Raw genomic sequence first — 22688 nt, 5'->3', positions numbered from 1 at the left:
GAGCTCCTGCTGTWTGTAGATTAGGAGATGATAAAAAAGAAGGCAACAGAGAAAGTGGCAACAACAAAAAGAAAAGAGGCGACATGAAATAAAAGAACATAAAAACTGAGTGCAAAGAGGAGTAAAATGGGTAAAAAAAGCTTTTGTGCTCAAGTGTAGATGAAAATTAGTCAGCTGATTATTTAATTTTTTWAACAGTTACTCAAAATAAAATAAAAGAGGTTTGCTGGTAGTGTGGAGCCAAGTGCTCATCACTTACAATGCAGAACAACCTGACCTTATTCTCTGCTGCATGTTGGGGTTAATTGTGTGCTCTGTGGTTACGGAGTGAGAAAAAAACAAGTGTCAATCAGTCACAGGGAGTTACAAGCAAATGATAAGTACAAACACACAAAAAATATGCACCCTTCATTCAGTTTATGTTGGATTTTSCTATGCATATAATTTGATCTGCAAAAGGTTTGACAAGAAAGAACTGTTTATTATCTGAWRAAGAAATAATAATTGTTTTCATGCACTAAACAAGGTACACTGACTCACACAGCTTCAGTCACAAATACATTATTTGGAAGCTGTTGAGATTAATTAGTTTCACGTTGTGTCAAGTGTCTCGCCCCTAATAGAAAGATTTGGCGTCACTTAATGTGAGTTTTTAGTAGCATCCAGGTTGGCTGATGTTTAACCTGGCCCTTGCCTTCCTACGCAGCTCCRCTCAATTCTAGTTTYKCYTCTYTGCTCCATCTGGGATTTCTCCCATAGACAAGGATTTCGCTGGYAGATTTTTAGCCGRSCCAATCAGAGAACAAAACGTCGATTTTCTGCGCAGTGTCTGCTAGTTAGTTTAGCATACGGCAGTGGAGGAAGTGAATGAAGCCAGTCTGTGTTGATAAGGTTTCCAAATTAAATTAAAATTGTCTGACAAAGCAGCAGCTCTCATTTACAGTCGTCTCGTTCAGCTCAGTACTTCTCTCCTCTCAGTAGGGTTGTTTACAGCGCTCACTTTCCGGTTAGCTTCTTAGCTTAGCCTTCTTCACAATGACACACACACACACTTCAGCAGAGACCACACCTCCAGCAAGAAATCGCTTCTCAATAACAGTGAGTCCAGACCCTCTGCACGAAGCAAAGTGAAGGACAAGGGTCTGGTTTTTTACCAGGCTAGCTGATGTTTGGAGCAGCAGCAAAAAAAAAACACAATACACCCTCATGATGCCAAGTTCTGAATAAAAAATAAAAATAACACAAAGTTTACATTCTGCACTGTGAAGGCTGAACCATGCAGGAAATAATAATCAATCACAAAAAACATTCTGAGCAATTAAAACTAAAATTCCTTGAGAGATTGCCTTCTGCCTATTGCCTTGCATGCYGAAGTTTGAAATAAAAATCTCACACAATCTTTCAGCACTTACTACACCAYCAGATTTAGCCTAATTAGGGCCACACTATGAGATTGTTAAGAATRAAGTCAAAATATTACAAGAAAAAAGTCAKAACAATACATAAATTTTACATAACTGTAGACAGCCTCCAATGTGTGTCACTGTGTTTGTGAAGTAATTTGCGATTTAGTGTAAKATGTTTCTATCCACATTATGATATGACTAAATCTGTTAATACAGCCATTAAMTGAAATTCCATACGGCTTTAGTTTATCATGTGAATCCATGGTGATAAACATACCAAAGTACAACTTCGCAAGATGCTCAACGTTCCTTTAACGCAGTGAGAAGACTGTTTTTCATGTAGGAGTTCTTGTCATATTACAACTGTTTTTTTTTTGTAATAATTAAACGTTTTTCCTGTAATAATTTGACCTTTATTCCTGTACCTTTATGACTTTTTTCTGTAATATTTTGATTTTATTCTTGTACATTTTTTTTATAATATTTTGACATTTTTCTTGTGATATGACTTTTATTTTGACTTTATTCCCCTTTGACTTTTTCTCATAACATTATGACTTTATTCTCAAAACATTAAGATTTTATTCTTGTAATTGACAAAAAATCTCTTAGTGTGGCCCTAATACTCTGTCGCAATTTATAGCGTTTATTTTTTTTATATATATTTGTATTTGCCAAGTTTCTTGTGGGGGCATCCTAAACCAGGCTGACTCCAGTGTAGATATCTTCAGTGATATTTTTACGAGATTCATTAAAGTTAGCCTACTAGTTCATAAGATATTTTACCAAAAGACAAATTAATATGATTAACACCAAAGTTTAAAACATGGATGTTGTACAAAACGTAAGCAAGATGAAGATGACTCTCAGTTACGACTGTATCAAATTGCAGCCTAGTATTTGTAAAATTAAATGAGTGATTTTTTTGTGTTTGGTTGTCTTTTAGCTGTTGTGGCCATCTTGTACTGGGTTGACTCCAAACATTAATCACTGTAGATGTACATCCATCAGATCGTGTCCAGTAAAATTTCTATTTTACAGTGAAACTATAAAAGAGCAGATCAGAGAGCAACATACAAGCTAAGAGTTTACCTTTAACTTGTCAGTTTGGATTTAAAAATAATCCTTGTTTTTTTATTCCTAAGTCTTAGGAAAACCTATGGTTCTTTTCTCCTGACAGTAACACAGAAGCTCTAAGTTGCTGTAATTCTTCCTCCTTATTCCCATGCTYGCCTATTCTTTAAATTTTTATAACCTTCTAAAATAAGATACTCGGGAATTCTTGCTGTGTTTTTAGTCCTTTTATTGCAACGTCAGAGGAATGTCTAAATATTTTATGGATGGGTTCTTTAACTGAGCTAATTTTACCCTCAATATTCAAGTGAGACGAAGCCATTTGATCTAATTTAGGCTTTTAAATTTTCCTTTGTTCTTTTCTTTACTTTGCTTCTTTGCTATAATTTTGATACTTTCGAGCTAGTTATATAAAACCCAATGTGAATAATTTCATGTGCATTTATTAGACGTCAGTAAAAAACATAACATTTAAAGACTGAAATTGAATTAACAGATCTTAGTTAACTGTTATAAATTAAATTTCATCAGTGTGACCAATACAAACGATTATCAATTTATTATTCCTGAAAAGCAAATTGTGAATAGTTATCTATAAGCATATAACTTTTAAAGTTGATTAATTTTGCAACAAACGGCTTGGTTAGATGACACTCTCCACTGACCACTTTTTTCATCAGGGATTAATAGATTCAATAAAATAATGGTCTCAACTGAAATATCTGAGCAAAAATGAGCATTTTTTGTACAACAGAATGACACTGATAAATGTAAAGCACATGCTTTTAGTCTGGAGAAGGACTGAGGAACAGAGCTGTTGATAAGGAAGAGATTGTTCTCCCATTAGAGCAAGTTTACGAGCCATGAACTAAAGTAATCAATTTATGTATATTGAAACACTTCTCAGATTCAACATGCTTTTTATTAAAAAGTTTTGCAGAGTGATTAATAATATATTGAATTTCACATWTTTGATCACTATCAAAACAAATTGGAATGAACCATTTAGCTGTACAGTTCTAAAATGTTCAGCTGATTTCATCAGACYGTAAACTTCGTAACTTCTGACAAATAATGCTCCTTCCATCTGAAACATTAATTGCGCCTGTGACCATATGGACTGGGCTCACAATATTGAAAACAAATTAAGGGTGGTCTTTGAAAAACAACCAAGATACACTTCAGACTAGATTCCACGATTCCATGCTTTACGCATTAGGGCATAAAAGCAAAAAATTCAAAGTGAAGGCAGTCATGATGCCGTCCCTGTGATACTCTCTTTATGCCAGCCAGCAGCAGGTTCTTACAACTAGCACAAAAAGTAAGGAAATGTGTGTTTKGTAGATGATTTCTGTGTTGTAACAATGCTTCTTTGTAATAAATTCTATAGCCAGAACCTGACTGGAAGCACCTGGGTGTACCAGAAGCTCAGAATAAGTGTCGAATAGCAACAGAAAAATAAGATGTTTGAAAGAGAAAATTTAATTTTTACTCAGGTTTACTGCTCTTCCCATAAATGCATGTTCCTTACAAATGTGGTGCCAGTTAAAATGGAAATGAACAGGCTTTTCAGTCGTATAAGAGACAGTATATTGCCAAGAAGTATTGTTACAACAAAGAAGAAATAATCTACCAAACATATATTTCCTTACTTTTTGTACGTAAGTTGTAAGTTTATACAATGATAATCACACCATGTGGCAGCATGAGAGGATGTAGGTGGTTTTCTGTACATAACCTTAACACATCCACACTTCTTCCTTCCTTATTTAGCAGGTCTACAAATGATGAACAGCCACTGCGTGAGATTATATGGTGCGTGGATTAATTATTGCTGTTGCGTGCTAAAGAGTTGCAATAATTTTCTTGGAATGCTGGTAACATGGTATGGGTGACATGTGAGCCCRTATCATGGATATGCTGCCAAAGATCCTAAATTCCTGTTACACCCCTGAACACCTTGTTTAGGATGATTTTCAGGATCACAGCTGGGCTGTCATTCAATGTAAAGCGGTCCTCACAGAGGATAAGTGCCAAACAACGTAATTTTCATTTCTTTAAAACTTGTCTAACTTCAATTCAAGTACTTTGCACTGAATGTTTGATCTGCCTGCAGTGTTCCCTGACAGATAGTTCAGATGTTTTCTACATATGAAAGATAAATCCTCGTGGAAATATGTCAAAATAATTCGAGGAACTGAAGACTTTCATTTCTTAAAAAGCCAGCACGTCTCTTTGTATTCCTTCTTTTGTATCAGCTGATGTTTTTGTTGTCCTGTTTGAAATTTCCCTTCACAGTGTAACTGTTAATCTGAAGGACACCACTGAGCACACTGTTTACAACCTGGGCAGGTTTTCACCCAGCGTGTGTTGGCAACAAGTGAAAGATAGAAAATATCAAAACAAAAGGGAAAAGAAAAAAACTAGAGCAGCTGGATGTGAAGCGATTAGAGGACGCTTTGACCACTTTGACAGAAGTTACATCATTTCTTTTTGTCCACCGTTGTTTGTTTCTAATGAGGTTGACAGCAACAAACTAAGATGATTTGTTGTAATGTTAAATCAAAAAAGACAAAATTACAATTATCGGAACAAAGCCAGACATCTTTGCAGAATAAGAMTTCACACTGGTTGCACAGTCAGAGTCGACTTTGTGTGTTTATATCTCATCCTTCTGATGGAGCACTGGAGCGAATGCTGGACACACAGAAACCATACAGTCAGCAGGATATCATTTATCATTGTCAAGCCTATAAAACCTACCTTCAATATTTCATTTCCATACTAAACTTCTTTGAAATTCATCTATTTAGCTTTTTAATTGATTCATTATTTTCCCTTTTCTCCATCTTGACTCTGACATTTGGTTTTTTTTCCCCCGCCATTTAAAGACAGAAAACACAGGCTGACACTAATTCCGTCATCTCCCTGTATTTCTGTCTTAATTAGTTTAACTACAACTCCATATGGTGGAACATGTTCACACATTCCCACAAATCTTCTCCCCTGTCACAAACAATTCTTCATTTCTCCCCTGGGCGGGCGGGGGGGGGGTTTAAATATGCCTCTACCTAGCTCGGCCCCCGTCTTTAAATATTGATACTCCAATTCTCTCCATATTAGCAAATGGCTGTTGATCACAGAGCTCTGTGGAGGTGTGTGTGCGTGCTGCGGAGCATTAATGAAGCAGAAGTAGATGCATATTTAATATCCTGAACACATTCCATCATCATAAATGCTTTTATGTCCCCATCAGCTCCACTGAGGTTGTCCGGTGTGTCCTCATGCAGAGCGGAGGCAGCAGCACTGCAGAATCATCCGTGTTAAAAAAAAAAACACAATCTGTGACCAACTTATTCAGAAAGTTGCTGTAAGTTTGTTTAATTCCCCATGAGTAGTCTCATAGAAGCTGAGCAGGAGGCAGTTAATGAGCTCTACTTTAAATTAGTACAATTCTCATATCAGCCACTGTCATTTGTTTTAGTCCAATTTGGTTTAAATTGCAGTGCAAAGCTTTTTTATTCAAATATAATGTAAATTTAAGAAGGTGTACATTTTTAATGATAATATTTAAGTAATTATTTGTTAACATGAGAAGACTGGTGTTTATTGAAAGGAATTGTGACAAGTCAGTATTGGTTGGGGGATTTTACAAAGTCATCAGCTGAACAACAAAGTGTTGACCCCTAATGGTGAGGTCAGCTTCCAGTCAAAAGCATGTCGAAGTGTCCTTGGCAAGACACCGAATCTCCCTCTGCCTCACATATGTTTATCRTGTACAACTAAGGATGTATTAATAAAAAATGCCAAAACTAGAATATAAAATATTGAACAGAAAGCACATTATAAGTGTGTGTATGAAGGGGTTAATGAGAAACACTTTATACATAGAGGTTAACATGGTGCAATATAATTGTGAACCATTTAYCATTTAGATGTCCACAACAATATCTACAATGCAACATTAACCTATGGAACTTTTTGTTGTATGCTGTAAACAGACTTCAGTTACCAGGGCCGATCCTAGCCAATTTGGCACCCTAGGCTAGATTTTGGGTTGCGACCCTTGTGCTGTTTTCTTATTCTCACTGTCAGTTTACAGACATTCACAAACCAAATTAAACAGTTTTGTCTTTAATATTATTTTTTTATCTTTAGAAACCAGGTTGTCTAATCAAAAAAGTTAATAATATACTTCACTTGAAACATAATAAGCAATGAGGGACACTTCTTCGCATTAACCAGCAGCTAGGGTCCAGGGGTATACATACTCCTATGGAAATTTTTGTAAAAGATCTCCTCAAAATGGTGCATTTTTCAGCCATTTGAAGAGTATTTTACTGAATTCTAGGGATTTGTAAAACAGCATAAAAACAATTTTATGAAAGTAATACACTGAAAACCAGATTTTAACCTAAAATTTATTTTAGAACTGAAACTTCCATTATCCTTATTTGTTTTTCTGTTTACACTCTGAAGTCTGGTAGTTAGTTTTCACTGCATCATATGATCATTTTATTATGAAAAATCCTCTGCACCATATAACACCTCATGTAGTAACAAAGCAGGCTGAGAAACCCACAGAAAGTTAGATTCATAAACCTGAGTAACCAGTGATTATTCTACAACTATAACCTGGTAAAAAGTTCTAAAATATTTTATTCATCCTACCTTGTGGAGTACCCTAAATGGACGGCACCCTTAGCATTTGCCTATACTGCCTATACCACATAACTGACAACCTGTACTTTATAAGACACTTCAAACATTACAAGAGGTCTTTCACAAGTATTATATTATTTATTCAAATGTATACTTTATACGTTTACTGCCAACATCTTTTTTATAGTTCTGAGATTAGCAATGAGCTATCAGAAGAAAACAGTCAACAGTTATAATCTGACAGAGTTTGCAGGTTTTTAATGGTTTATTTGATCCATTCAGATCAAAGGTGAACAGAGGGTAAACATACAACCTTCAACCTTTGTTTTTGTGTGAAAGGTTCAGTTAGAAGCTGTGTTTCCTGAACTCAATAAAATGACATCGAAACATGACAACAAGTGGACTTGACTCAAGGCAGTGACTTGAAAAATATGTTGCCCTTTTAGTTTGCTTGGAACCCAAGTAATCACTGTGGACTGAAAGCTTCTTTTTTAGATTTTGATACAATTGTAAGAAAAACATTGAGATTTTTTTTGCATGAACATCTGCATTATTAAAGAAAAACTAAACTCAGATGAGACGATGAATGCGTGCGTCTACTTGTACTTTCTCTAAACGGACCCATGGTCAGCTTTAGCACAAGTCCTGAATTTGGTGTTTATTCCATTCAGTTCAGTTAATTTAAATTGGTTATTTTTAGAACAAAAGGGACCAAAAAACTAAGCAGACAGTGAAAAGATCTTACTTTTTTACTGCATGCTGTCCATACCAATCAAATGTGTTTTAATTCAGTACAGTCTAACTCAGTCCAAATATAATTCATTTTAATTCAGTCTGATTTTAGGTAACTAAAATTATAAATCACCATACAGTGTCAAAAGAAAATAAAATGGAGTCTTGCAGATAAAACCAACAGATTGCATCAAAATGTAGCTTTTAACCAACATCCTGCCTTGAGCATGCACAGGACAGCAGGAGACAGAAAGGAAAAACTAAACCTCCTTAAAACAGGAAGAGACCTGCAGCTCAGTCGGAATAAAGATGGGCGGCCATCTGCCTCCATCGGCTGGGGAGGTGAGACAACAGAGAAGGGAGAAAAACAAACAGAAAGCTTTCAAAAGTTTTAATGGCAGAATGGCTTCGTGTCAACCCCAAACTGGGAGCTGATTTTACAAGCCTCTTATTTTACTTTAAAATATTTTACAAAACACAAATAAATCTATGTTGTTCCCTCAATAATAATTCTTTTTACTTCTTTTCAAATTCACTAACTTCATTCGGTTAAGTTAAGAAAATTCATACATGTCTCTTGCAACATTGAAAAATCCACCAATTACAATATGGGCAGTAAATGACTCAGTTTGTCATGATACATATTTTAGCTCAAAATTTGTAAAAGTAACAAAATTGTATCTATTTATGTGTTGGCTATCTGTTAGTTGTTGTGGTCATCTTGAATTGAGGCAGCCCCAAAATTTGACGATTTGAATCCACTAATTACTTTGACATGTCCATTAAAATTCATCCAGTGTTTTACAAAACATTTTACTAACAGAATTATTTCCAAAAGCTAAAGCAACAGATTTTAGTTCAGTATCTTGAGACATATGTAGCCATTTTGGTTTCTTATGCTCAGTTGGCAGGCATCTTGAATGGGTTGTTTCCTTAGTCAATCCAGTTGTAAAAAAAATTATTTGGTGATTACTTAATGAAAGTTTTAGTAAAATCCATTCAGCGGTTCATGAAATAATTTGCTAACAGACAGACACAAACATGCAGGCTTGTTTTTGCCTTTCAGCAACAGGTAATAAAGAAAAAGATGCCCTGTGGAAGCCTACCGAAACCAATACATTATGTTTTAAACATAAATATTACTAAGTTGCTGCACTTCCAGGTGGTTATGACTTCATAAAGAAATGCTTCAGTCATGTCTGAGAGTCAGCAAGTGATTATATCTATTAAATAAGCAGACAGAAATTGAATTATCCTTTTTTTATGCACAGTAAGAATCTTTTTCTTAAGTCAAATCATGTTGGAGCACATGCATCAATAGTATCACACATGCTGGTGACAAAAGCATTCATCTGCTTGAGAATCCATCAGTGAGCAGTGCGTGTGCCCACAGACTCTTTTAAGATTAAAGGAGAATTTTATTTTTATTTTTTTAAGAACCAGACACAGAGAGAGTGAAGTCTGTGTAGGAGGATTGTGTCAAAAGCCAGTCATGTAGAGTGCACGTGTCCTCGGGGTGAGGACATGAATACAGATAAAGGTCCTCTCTCGCAACTGCAGCTGAGTGAATATGATGTGCTCATGAGTGTGCGCYGCTTGCTTTCTGGTCGTGTCTGATAAAGACACAGGGCAGACGCTTTGGCAAAATGCACGAAGGTACTACAATAAAAAAATGACATCCCATACATGCTCAGAAACACTCGCCGTCACACACTCGGTTGGACATCKACTTGTTGATTGGCCACGTGGCACAAAGCCAAACACAAAAAGGGGCAAGCTGCAGTACTATCAAGACCATGAAGCTGTCATTAGTGGTGCCATGGCTGCCCACTGAAAGGCCTCAGTCTCTGACATCAGCAGCAATCTATACTGTTTCAGCATCAGCACGTAATGTACCCACTCTGTTTGGAGATTAGCAGCTAAATGTCAGCGATAAGTCAGACGCCATCTCTGCTCTGTCACAACGCAAGCAGAGCCGAATGAGCAGGGAGGCAAACAAGTGGAGGCAGCTTCAGTATCGAGCAAGTGATGTCTAATGGGGAACTGCAACGTTTCAAAATGAACAGCTTGTACAGAAAAATGCACAATCAGGCCTGTTAGTTAGAGAGAGTCTGTGTGAAAATTATTCTCTCAGGATTTCCTGCAGCCATTCGATTTATCTGTGATACATAATATGTTTTCTAGTGAACTTTGTTTACAGAAGCTTAAAATTAATTTGTTTTTTTTTCWTTAAAACATGTTTCTGAATTTTAGCTCATCCATCCATCAATTTTCTTCCCCTTATCTGGGGTCCGGTTGCGGGGGCAGCAGCCTAAGCAGGGAGACACAGACTTCCCTCTCAGCCACTTGGGCCAGCTCATCTGGAGGAATCCCAAGGTGTTCCCAGGCCAGCCGAGAAACATAGTCCCTCCAGTGTGTCCTGGTCTTCCTCTGGGTCTCCTCCCAGTGGGACGTTGCCAGAACACCTCACCAGGGGGAACATCCATGAGGCATCCTAACCAGATGCCTGAGCCACCTCAACTGGCTCCTCTCAACGTGGAGGAGCAGCGACTCTACTCTGAGCCCCTCCCTGATGACTGAGCTTCTCACCCTATCTCTAAGGGAGAGCCCAGACACCCTGCAGAGGAAACTCATTTCGGCCGCTTTAATCCACGATCTTGTTCTTTTGGTCACTCCTCAAAGCATGTGACCATAGATGAGGGTAGGAACATAGACCGGCTGGTAAATCAAGAGCGTCGCCTTTTGGCTCAGCTCTCGCTTCACCATGACAGACCGGAACAGCGCCCGCATCACTGCAGACTCAGCACCAATCCACCTATCCTTCTCCCGCTCCCTTCTCCCGTCATTCGTGAACAAAACCCTGAGATACTTAAACTCCTCCATTTGGGGCAGGACCTCCTCCCCGACCCAGAGGAGACACTCTATCCTTTTCCGGCTCAAGACCATGGTCTCGGATTTGGAGGCACCGATCCTAATCCTGACCCAGCCACTTCACACTCGGCTGCGAACCACTCCAGTGAGAGCTCGAGATCACCATCTGAGTTTTGCTCAACTAATAAAACTGTAACAACGGTAAAATGCAATAAAAGTATTTTAACGTAGATGACACTATTGTTTATAACTGTAATTTATTTTGTGGTATACAGGGTGACGTAGATTCACTGCCTGAGCACTGACATGTGATGCGCCACGGGAAAACCAGCGATAAGTCGCTGAAGCACAAACCGAGGGAAAAAAAAAGGAAAAGCTATAATTTTCTGAGAAAATAGTGATTTTCGTTTTTTGGCTAAGTATACTAGTTGAAATTATAAAGAATCCTCCCCATGTTTTAAATAGCAGTTTCAGAGGTTTTAAAATGGTAATCTTTGTGTATGAATTCAGGCTGTTTTCAGAGTAAAACGAGTCGACAGGTAATTTGCGTTTTGGGGAGTGGACCCTCACAGCTGATTGACATGCTGGTTCTGTTTGACTGTTCAGATATAAACACTGTACTAAACAAGCATGTTGGATAGCATGTTTAGCTAACAGCCAGCTGAATGGGACATCATCATCTGCGCATGCGGGTCACAACAACGCCATCTAGAGTTCATCAAGACCTACAGTGAGAGTCCATTCTGCAGCTGCAGGAGTGGGGAACAGGGGTGGTCCTAATCTGTAATGAACATGGGGGCAGTGCCCCTGTAAAATTTGTCCTTGTCACTGTTTTACTTAAAAAATAAATAGATAAAAATGAAGGTGTTGCAGCTTTTACTTTTTTACGTTGTTTTTTTTTTTTTTTTGCTTTTTGCCTTGTGTGTCCCCATGAAAAAACACAGGCCTCATCTTGTTCCCCAGATAAATTTGGTCTAGAACTGCTAGAAAGTTAAACAAGTTGTTTTTACAAAGTAAAACAACTATTTATATTTTATCAGGTAGTGTGGCACTTGTTATTTTAATCATAGATAAGGATGATGGTGGGAAATAGACTTGAATTAAAATTGTGTGTACCTTTTAAATAACATTTGTGCTTGTGGTGTTACAAAAATCAAGCTTCTGTCTTGTGAGCCTTTTGAGCTTTTGTCTGCACACTTTCCTAGAGCCCTACCTGTGTTGATTGTCAGTGCTCGGGGGTGGGGTTAATGCAAATTAATATAAATGAAGTCATTGTTAACACCCCCAGGAAGCGCTCTCTGGTGGAGACAATTAATCTGGAACTTTGAGTCCTGTTTTCTACCTTATCTTATATGCAGATTAAAAGCATTCAAATGGCCATATCTTCTTCATTTTTTTTCTGATTGCCATGTGTTTGACATCGTTGGCTAGCTTAGAACCCACACTTTCAGATTATGTTAATAACTCAAAACGCCCCCAAGGAAACTTGTTGCTGGTTTCACCATGGACATTCACATATATGACATATATAACATTCCTCCATTATATAATATAACTTGATAAAAAAAATCACATGGTCACTATAGTACAGCAAAAAATGTGATTTTCATGATCATACTCTTGACTAATTTGTCATTTTATTGCCCCTGGAAGTTCCTGAATAAGAAAGTTATAAATTCACTTCCCCGACATCAAATTTTAACCTAGATGGAACCTGAAAATAACTTTAGAAGATTAGGAGCAAAAAATGGGAACAAAGCAGCTCTCAGAGCAGATTAGGAAAACACTAAGCTCAAAGCAGAAAAAATGTTTTCTGCTTTTGTGTTTTATGTTTTTCTGAGACTCAAGTTCTTCAGAAAAAACCTCTGATGTACTGTATTCCAGCTGCTTTGGCAAGAATCAGAGTTAGCTTGATGTCTGTTACTTGTGCTAAAATTAAACTTATTCTTCTGTTGCCACTAATGAAAGCAGTTTTGAGAGTTGAAAAATAAGTCATCTCATGCACATACAGTAAACTGTAATGACATAAACAAATTATGTAGGTTGTGTTTAAAGATAGTTAGCTGACAGCAATATTTTACCACCCAAAAATCATATACTTTAGAGAAGATTTATACCATTCAGACTTTAACAACTTGGAGATAAATGGAACAGCTTTCAGAAAAGTATGTTCTAAACTGGTGCAAAATGGCTCTTTTGTACTTTACAGTATATATATATNTATATATATATATATTCACTGGTTTTCTTGTGGAGGCTTTATACTTGAAATCATCTAGAACCACTCAGAAATTCCAATAAAAGCTAAATTAGCTCACTCTAAAATGTCAGTAATGTACAAAGATTAAAGTTAACACTTTTACCTTTTCTTGAAAACCTTAAACTTAATAGATATAAAGTTTCACATTAAACATTTAGATTCATCATGTCACTATTACAGCCATCAACCTGGAAAGTGGTATATTCCATACTGTATGTATGAAAACGTTTTGTGCAGGAATGTGTTCAGATTTTCTGTTCAGCCTCTGCACCATGGATATATGGTAAACGTGATCGATCTATGCTCAGCATGCATACATTAGTCCACTAATAATGTTTGGAGAGAGCTGGAGTGTACAGGAAAAGAAAATAGTCCAAAAAGTGCAGCAGATTTAAAGGCACTCAGTCAGTATTGGAAACGTTCCTCAGCTTGGATTTCAGTCTTACAGTTTTGAGTGCACCCCAAACTTTTGGTTGCCTCATAGCAAGAAGCAAAGACAACAGAGGAGTAAAGAAGGATGATGATAGATCCACATACAATAAAGAAATTACAAATGACTTGATCTGTCAGTCTTCATCCTCATCAAATTTCTTCTCATACCTGCAGGACAGTGCCACTATGCAGTTCTGTGCCAACAAGCTGGACAAAAAGGACTTTTTTGGCAAATCTGACCCTTTCATGGTTTTCTACAGAAGCAATGAGGATGGGACGTAAGTGCATCTTGTGATTTTATGTAACTGGTTGTTTAATTAAAATCCACATATTTACTTTGTAAAAGCTGCTAAAATTCCAGAGTGTATCAGCAAAGACTTAAAAACTAATTGTAAAGGTTGATTCTTGGTCTAAACATCTATGGAGGCAGAAAAGTGAAAACTGCTGTTGTGTGGCAGCTTAGAGCAGGATGTTACGAGAAATGCTTGCAAGGCAAAGATTGTGACTTTGAGTCCCACCGTGAAATAATTCTTTATTCCTCCAAATTGTCTTGATATGCAAACATTTAACCAACATTTACAGCTAGAACTACCTACAATTTTTTCACTTTGTTTTTCATTTCAAGCAGAAAATAATATTGTTACTCAAAATTCACTTAGGTGCACCTTTTTTTTTACTGTGGAAAACCTGCAATCAAAAAAACAACGCATTAATGTAAAGTTTTAGCATTTGCTGTATTATTTGTGCTCCTTAAAGTGCCTAACATACATATCTTTCAAATACAAAAAGTCAAGAAAACATCTTTATATTCAAGAAACTTGGCATCATACGCATGATTTTACCCATATTGTCTTTTGAATTTGGCTCAGCCAAAATGAAACAGGAAGTGATAACAAAGGGGAATTCTTTCAGAACAGAGACTCCCTGGTCTTTGTTTTTTAAAATAATATAATTTGAACTCTTAATCACTCTAATTGACAAAAAATGATCTAAAGAAACATCAGATTCTTCTCTACTGTTTTTGCCAACTTAGCAAAGCTATGTTTACATGCAGACATTCACCTTTGACATCACTTCCTTTAACTTAACATGAGAATATATCAACAGCTGTTCAACTCAGCTATGTAAAATTCTGTTTGCAATATGTAATCAATGGTATCTTTCCTAAAATACATTCATATTTATTACAAAATAATGATATCACATGTACTTTAAATCTTATTATAAGAACATAAAATGTGGAAATTYTGTTCATAAACCTAAAAAAATACTCCCAAAAGGAAAGAGCCAATAGAAATCTTTGACAATATAGCTGCAGGTGTTAATGAGCCATGCACGTTCCTAGAGGCTGTAAAATAATGCATGCATCTTTTGGACAGCACAGTCAATTCCCATGGCTATGTTTCACCTATAAATGATGCCAGGAAAGCAAACATGAAAAAGGGGGCAATTAATGTAAAAGGTATAGAAAAAAAGGAATAACAAAACACTGCATCTGCATTTTCCCTTAATGGGAAGAAAACAGTCATTTGTAGAGGCAATTTCATTAGAGATGCATCACACTCTCCAATCTCCTCACGGGGGGTGGAGGAGGAGGGGTGGGGGGACTTCTCCCAGAGTGCTCTTCAGCCTGTCATAGGACCTTGCAGTTGTGACAGAGTCAGCTGAATCTGCCAAGAGATGCCTTCAAGCTTTTCTGGATCCGTTTGGCATTGTGCATAATAGCGAGGAAACAGATCCCCCAGTCCTTTCACAAGTATCTGTTTGTTAGTCCTGGGAGGGTGTTACAAATTGAGGCTTGAATGGGTAAAGGAGTCGGAAGGCGTTAAAAGGCTCGAGGCATTCAGTGAAGCACAAACAACCTAATCCAAGCCTCTGAGTAAGACAACTAACACAAAACTGTGAAACCTGCTGTTGCTTTTTTGAGAGGACGTTTAGGTGTTTTTTTTTTTTCTCTGAAGCATTTTAAATATCTGAAAAGTCCATTCACAGGTCAGTGTCACTCTTGTCAACCAGGGAAGGGATTTAAAAGCCAGACCAGAATTTTAAATTAGTCTCTGTGGTCCAAAGCCTGAGCCAAAAGAATACAAAGTCCTATTTAAAGCATCTCTCCTGTCACTTGAAAACATGGCTGTGGGATTCACCTGCCCAATTCCCTCCATCTATTCAAATGCATGCTCCTCCCATGGTCTGCATAATTACTGCATATTGTTCTATTATAATTGTTTTTCTTTTCTTCTTTGATCGTGTAAGCAGCAGAGAATCAGTTTTGTTTTTCATTATACCATTGTACCTGTTATTTTCTAATGTCCATCCTCCACTGTCTCTAGGTTTACTATCTGCCATAAAACAGAGGTGGTGAAGAATACATTAAATCCAGTGTGGCAGCCTTTCACCATCCCAGTGAGAGCGCTCTGTAATGGAGACTATGACAGGTACAACAGAACCTTCCTCCAGTCTACACCCTCTGATCACTCCAGCTACTGTGTGTGCATTCATTGTTAAACTGGGCTCATGTATCGCTGGTATTTCTTGCTGATTTAAAAAGCTATACATACTTCATGAATAGTCGATAATGTTTGCCCCAATGAAATCATTTGTCGCCRATTTTCTGTAGGTTCAGTTCAGGAACTGGCTTCATGGCTCTAATTAGTGTCACTGTGATTGACATTGTGTGCGCTAAGTACAACCATTAATATGTTCAAGGTGAGCATAACCAGCAGGAATCGATACCAGCTCAACATGGCACTGTGTAAAGCCTCCGATTGTTTCTAATTTCTTAAATCATAAAAGCATAGAATTTTATTTTCTAACCAATAATGTTAAAATATCACCTTCAAGGATCATTTAGACTCTCTTAACCTCTTWCCCCTTGTTACTTTGCTATCCTACACAAAAAATAAAATAAAAATTTTAAATTGATAGTTGATGGTAATTGTGCTACACACATATGCAGCACACAGTATGTATACATATAATCCTCTCTCCAAATACATGTCCTTCACTTCAAGCTTGGGTCTGTYACCAGAGGTCTGGGGGCTTGAGTTGTCTGTGCAATATCTTAGTTGTTTAAAAGAATGCCCACTCATAGACTGGGATCTCTGAGGTTGCCACCCCTACACTGTGGTGGTCACAGCTCTGAGGACTCCTCAACTTACCACAATATTTCTATTTATTTTTAACCCGTGTTATTACTTATCATTTTCTTGATGTTACTGTTGCTTGCTATCACGTCTATAAACTACTTACATCCGTAGTTTGTTGACCATCATGATGTGCGATTGATTAGCCATCACCTGCCTGTCAGTCTTGACCTAGAAGTCCTGCAGTAACTTATTCCAAAGATTCTCTACTTTTTGAGCTGATTCATGTTATTGGAAAGTGTTGGATGGATTTTCCCAATCCTGAAGGTCATTCATAATCAAGACGGACCTGCCTTGGGTCAAGCTCTATGGTGCAAATGGATAATTTGTGTTTCTAAAAGTTCATGGAAATGCCTGGTGCAATTCCAACTCTAAGTAAATTACAGTCTTGGATGTCTGCCATTCTGATGTAAACTGGTTCTTGTTTTGAGAGAATGCTGCTCTTAGGTTATATTTGTGTTATTTGATGCCTTCTTCTCTCATATGTTTTTTTTTATTATTCAGTCTCGGACATCTACTCTTCTGTTATTCACCTGCCACTGAGAGTAATCTCTGAATGGTGCAGTCTCTTGGCTCCTGGCTTATGTCTCTAGTGTGCCTATAGGTAGCCAGAACTATGAGGCTTTGTTTGACTGTCTCTGGAGCTCCAGATATTGACAGGTTGTAGAATTTCCTTGGGATTTTGATCTTTGTTGAACTTGTTTGTTGCTCTGACAGCTGGCTGACATATCTCTGTGTTGCATTGATCTTGGTGTCTTGCCTCCTTTCACATGGGGTTACAGCTTCTTTTGGCTTGTGGTCTTGAATCCGGCTGTGGTATATCAGTGATAATGCAGATATGTATAGTAGGTGCTACCACAGTCATATCTTTCTGCAAACCTTTAGAAACTTTTGGGTTTCTTGTGTATGGTTGTTTTTACAATATGCCTCTAAAAACACCAGAAATACATTACTTTCCGATGTAATGATAGGTTGCATTTTCCAGCTGGCACATAATTAATGCAGACTTGTTGACTCAGAGAGGATAAAGCTTATTTGTACATTTTTAATTTGAAAAGACACTAGTGGGAAGACAACATGATAATTCATGAAAGAACTTGAGGAGAGATGAAAGGCTATGGTGACAGACTTTGTTGGGGGCTAATATTTCAAAAAGAATATTCAGTTTTATGACTCTTACTCTTTTCTCCTCTCTCCAAAGTCCCAAAGGTGTCTTGTTTGTATGCAGTCAAACCTTTATTACTAAGACTGAGATTTGAGTGTGCAAAGACAGCTGAGATAAATCCCAAACGGGCAGACAGACAGGGACTGTGGGTTTGCTTATGAATTTATAGAATTGCCTCTAGAAGTTAATATAAAACTTGGGTAATGGTGGGAGAAATCTGTCAGTCAGCCAATCACAAACAAGTCTAAGAAGGATTCTTTACTCTGTCAGAGCCAATCAGAGACAAGGGATAAAGCAGAGCATTGAAGCTGACTTGCCAATACACTGCCCACACACAAAGCATAAGGAAATTTGACATGGCAGAGAAACAGACTAAAATTCTTGAACTAACAACAAGGCAGCAATGCAAACACATACTGTATGTGTGTGGATGATATAAAAAAAACATTGTGTTGATGTTGCTTCTTTTTTTCTGTTCATGTAGGGAGGTGGGTGGTCTGTTTATATTTTTAATTATTTCATTCCTTTGTCTCATTGTAATTATTTTTAGCCTTTGATGGTCCAATAACACTCTTCCTGTAGGTTTGTATGAAACACATCTATTTAGGATGTCAGTCCTTCTGAAGCTGTGTAATTACTGTTTACGTCCATCAAATGAAGGAAAACTTCCATTGAAGTGCTAATGAGGTTTCAATGACCCAGAGAAAGACCTCATAAAAATGCATTTTTATTGCATGTATCAAGTAAAATGTACATTACAATTAGTGAACAACACYTTAATTAAAAAATGCATTTCACTCAGTCTACATTATTTAAATCCAAAATAACTTACTGAACAAGACATTTGTCCTTGTTTTTGTAGAATCTTGAATTTAAATGCTTACTGACTGATCTCTAAAATGAGTTTAAAAAAGTGTTATATGACATTGATTGGCAATAGATTTCAATCTGTTTTGATGATTTGCTGTAACTGGAGACTAATAAAAGCAGTTTTAAATTTTAAAAAAGGCCAATGATAACAAAATTGATAACAATCAATCACACATTTTGTTTTCAGTTTCCATAATTCCCTTTAACCTTTAGATTGAAGTAACACATAGGTGTTCCCTTTATGAATGGAATACTTTAATCACTGACCCTTATTACTTTCAATTAAAAAAACAAACCTGTATTGTGAAATCTAGGGGTAGGTATTTATAGGTAATGGAATTTGACCTAAAGCTTATTTTCAGMTTCCCCTTCTGAACAGGAAAACTAAAGCAAAAACTGCTTAAAATAGTCTTTAAAACACTGAGGCTTTCATCAGGCTTTCAACCTTCCCAAATAGAGGGGTCTAACTGTTGGCACTAACTCCACTTCTGCTCAGTCCTGTTCCAGCACATGCTGGAGAGTGCATAAAGCCACCATAGTCCACTTAATACCTGCCTGCATCGTATGCTAGTGGAAGACTCGGTGCTGGGTTACTGTGCTCTCATCAGAAATGGACTTCACTTTGGTTGTGTTCCCTTTATTAGTGACACCAATGAGCAAAAGGAAAAACTGGAGCAAGTTCAGAATAAGGGCACTTAAGGCACAAAAAGTGTTTGTTTCCCAACTGATTTTTTTAAATGGCAAAAGGAAGAAGAAACAGTGTTTCTGTGTCCTTCTCATGGACTGCATGACTTTTACTTTAGGCAAATACAGTGGAGTGCAAAAATTTGGGCAGCCTTGTTAATTTTCCTGATTTACCTTTATAAATCGTGATTGTTTTGATAAAAAAAATCAATAAGATATATCATATAGGGGACAAACACAGTGATTTTTGAGAAGTGAAAGGAAGTTTATATGATTTACAGAAAGTGTGCAATAACTGGTTAAACAAAATTAGGCAGGTGCATAAATTTGGGCACAAAAAAAAAACAACCTTAACTCAATATTTAGTAGATCCTGCTTTCGCAGAAATAACAGGATGTAAATGCTTCCTACAGCTTCTAATGAGAGTCTGGATTGTRGCTGAAGGTATTTTAGACCATTCTTCTTTACAAAACATCTCTAGTTCATTCAGGTTTGATGGTTTCTGAGCATGGACAGCTCTCTTTAAGTGACACCACAGATTTTCAATAATATTCAGGTCCGGGGACTGAGATGGCCATTTCAGAATGTTGTATTTGTTCCTCTGCATGAATGCATTAGTAGATTTTGAGCAGTGTTTAGGGTGGTTGTCTTGTTGGAAGATGCAGCCCTGGCTTCAGCAGCTTCAGCTTTGTCACTGAGTCCTGGAYAYTGGTCTCCAGAATCTGCTGATATTAGTTGGAATCCATGCRTCCCTCAACTTTAACAAGATTCCCAGTCCCTGTACTGGCCACACAGCCCCACAGCATGATGGAACCACCACCACATTTTACTGAAGGTAGCAGGGGTTTTTCTTGGAGTGCTGTGTTCTTTTTCCTCCATRCATAACGACGCTTGTTCTGCCCAAATAACTCTATTTTAGTTTCATCAGTCCACAGCACCTTATTCCAAAATGAAGCTGCTTGTCCAAATGTGCTTTAACATACCTCAAGCAGCTCTGTTTGTGATGTGGGCGGAGAAAAGGCTTCTTCTGCATCACTCTCACATACAGCATCTCCTTGCGTAAAGTGTGCTGAAYAGTTGAACGATGCACAGTGACTCCATCAGCAGCAAGATGATTTGGTGCTGGTCTGTGGGTTGACTCTGACTGTTCTCAACATCCTTCGCTTCTGTTTATTCCAGATTATTCTCGGTCTGCCACTTCAATCCTTGACTTGAACCGTGCCTGTGGTCCTCCATTTTCTCACAATGTTTCTCACAGTGGAGACTGAAAGCTGAAATCTCTGAGACAGCTTTCTATATCCTTCCCCTAAACCATGACAATGAACAATCTTTGTTTTCAGGGGCCTCATGTATAAACGGTGCGTACGCATAAAAAGGTTGTGTGTGCCAGGTTCTACGCCCACATTTTGATGTATCAAAACCAATGTTGCTTGAAAGTGTGCGTAAATATACGTACACTTTTCACCTGCCGTGAGAATGTGCGGCAGCTATGCAAAGTTTTTCAATCGACAGTTTTAACCTACAAAGTCACGAATCTGACCTGAATCCACAGAAATATGACTCTGTTCTGTTTTCTGGATGTAAGGAGCATCTGAATACGGTGTTAGTTTTTTTTTTTTTTGAGTTTTTATTGTTTAAACTCGAACAATCTGTAAACTGAACCCCGGGACTGAAAACCATTTAACCTCAGACAAGAAAATAGATCAGCCTAAAAATGATCAAAAGAACCTCAGTCCAGTCCGTAAACTGTAAAGTTTAAAAAAAAATTGTCACATAGTTGGAAACACACACAGAGTGCAGGCCTGCGAGGCACACACACAGCTGAGGAGAATAAAATGTGTGTGAATTGTCTAAGAAACATTTTAATTCTCACTGAGAAAAAAGCTTTGTCAACTCAGCAAATTAATTTAGAACAGCTCAGCTGTGATGATTCCTCAGCTCCACAAGATGCAGACAATAGATTTGTTGCTGCATAAATTTGTGCGTAATTTGTGAAACAATGTCAACTGTTGTGCAGGAAGATATCACCACAAGAAGAATTGAGGACAGCGTGTTTTATTTATTTATTTATTTTTGTCAAACCGACCAAATTACAATCAGGTATTTTACTTTAGTTCTGAGCTGAACCATGCAGCTGAATGAGAGACTTCATGATTCTAAAATATATATCCCACATCRCTGCAGAAACTTGCGGCGCCGCGGCTTGTTTCTTCACATCAACTATTTAATAAATATTTTTCTAAGTTCTACCAAAGTCATCACTTCCTCTGTGTTTACAGTCATTTATTAAAGACGTGTAAAGGCTGAAGTGTCTCTCAGCCTCATGCGCCGCTGAAAACAGCAGCTTCACACACGCACGTACACACCAACACCCACACACCTTTGTGTGTGACAAACACATTTTCACACCCTACTACTTATTTAGACAGYTTTCTCACTCATTCTCCATTTTATGTATATTTGTCCTGCATCTAAAAATCATTTCTGATCCCACAGAGAGGACAATCTGAGCAGAATCTAACACGCTCGACACATTTACATCTATTATACATATTTAAATGGAGGCATGTCAGGGGAGATATCTCACATGTGCTAAGTTCCACGTTCATTGGGATGTATAAAGGAAAGGTGCGCAGGAACCTGCGTGCGCACGGTTTTATACATCTGAATTTTTTTGTGCGGAGCACTTTTCTAAATTTTTCCGTACGTCAACTTTTAGTGTGAAAGCTGGTCATTTGTCAAACAGGTCATTTGAAAGTTGTTTTGAGACTCCCATGCTGTCCCTCTTCAAAGAAGATRCAAAGAGGAGAAAAACTTACAATTGCCCCCCTTAAATACCCTTTCTCATAATTGGAGTCACCTGTGTATGGAGGTCAAGGGTCACTGAACTTACCAAACCAAATTTGAGTTTCAATAATTAGTTCTAAAGGTTTTCAAAAATCAATAAAATGACAACAGTGCCCAAATTTATGCACCTGCATAAATTTGTTGAACCAATTATTGCACACTTTCTGTAAATCATATAAACTTCTTTTCACTTCTCAAATATCACTGTGTTTGTACCCTATATGATATATTTGACAGATTTTTTTATCCAAACAATCAATGATTTATAAAGGTAAATCATGACAATTAACAAGGTTGCCCAAATTTGCACCCCACTGTAAGTACAGATGGGCACATGAACAACACAGTGTTGCACTAAAGTGCCATTTGCTGTTATAAGTTTTAAATGTGAGATTCATTTTGAACTCACGTTGGTGTTTCACATTTGTTAAATTACTGTATGCGAGACGTGGTGCTTCAGACATGTTCAATGAAATTCTTTCAAAAAGGCTTCCAGCTCAGAGAATTGTAGCGTGTATACATACATATACAGTATATATATA

The 22688-nt window shown here is 37.4% G+C and overlaps 1 protein-coding gene across 3 annotated transcripts in view; it reads left to right on the top strand.

Moving 5' to 3' along the window:
• cpne5b (copine Vb) overlaps positions 1-22688 on the top strand; it is a 155510-nt gene that overhangs the window by 103326 nt on the left and 29496 nt on the right. For all 3 annotated transcript variants that reach the window (XM_014002100.1, XM_014002099.1, XM_014002098.1), the window contains 2 exons: positions 13612-13715; positions 15768-15872. In XM_014002100.1, coding sequence (XP_013857554.1) covers positions 13612-13715; positions 15768-15872 — 209 coding nt within the window. The remainder of the gene's footprint in view (positions 1-13611; positions 13716-15767; positions 15873-22688) is intronic.

This window comes from Austrofundulus limnaeus, unplaced genomic scaffold (assembly GCF_001266775.1).
Source record: "Austrofundulus limnaeus strain Quisiro unplaced genomic scaffold, Austrofundulus_limnaeus-1.0 Scaffold11, whole genome shotgun sequence".
NCBI lineage: Eukaryota > Metazoa > Chordata > Actinopteri > Cyprinodontiformes > Rivulidae > Austrofundulus > Austrofundulus limnaeus.
The sequence above is the reverse complement of the archived record's forward strand: the minus strand, read 5'-3'. Positions and strand labels throughout refer to the sequence as shown.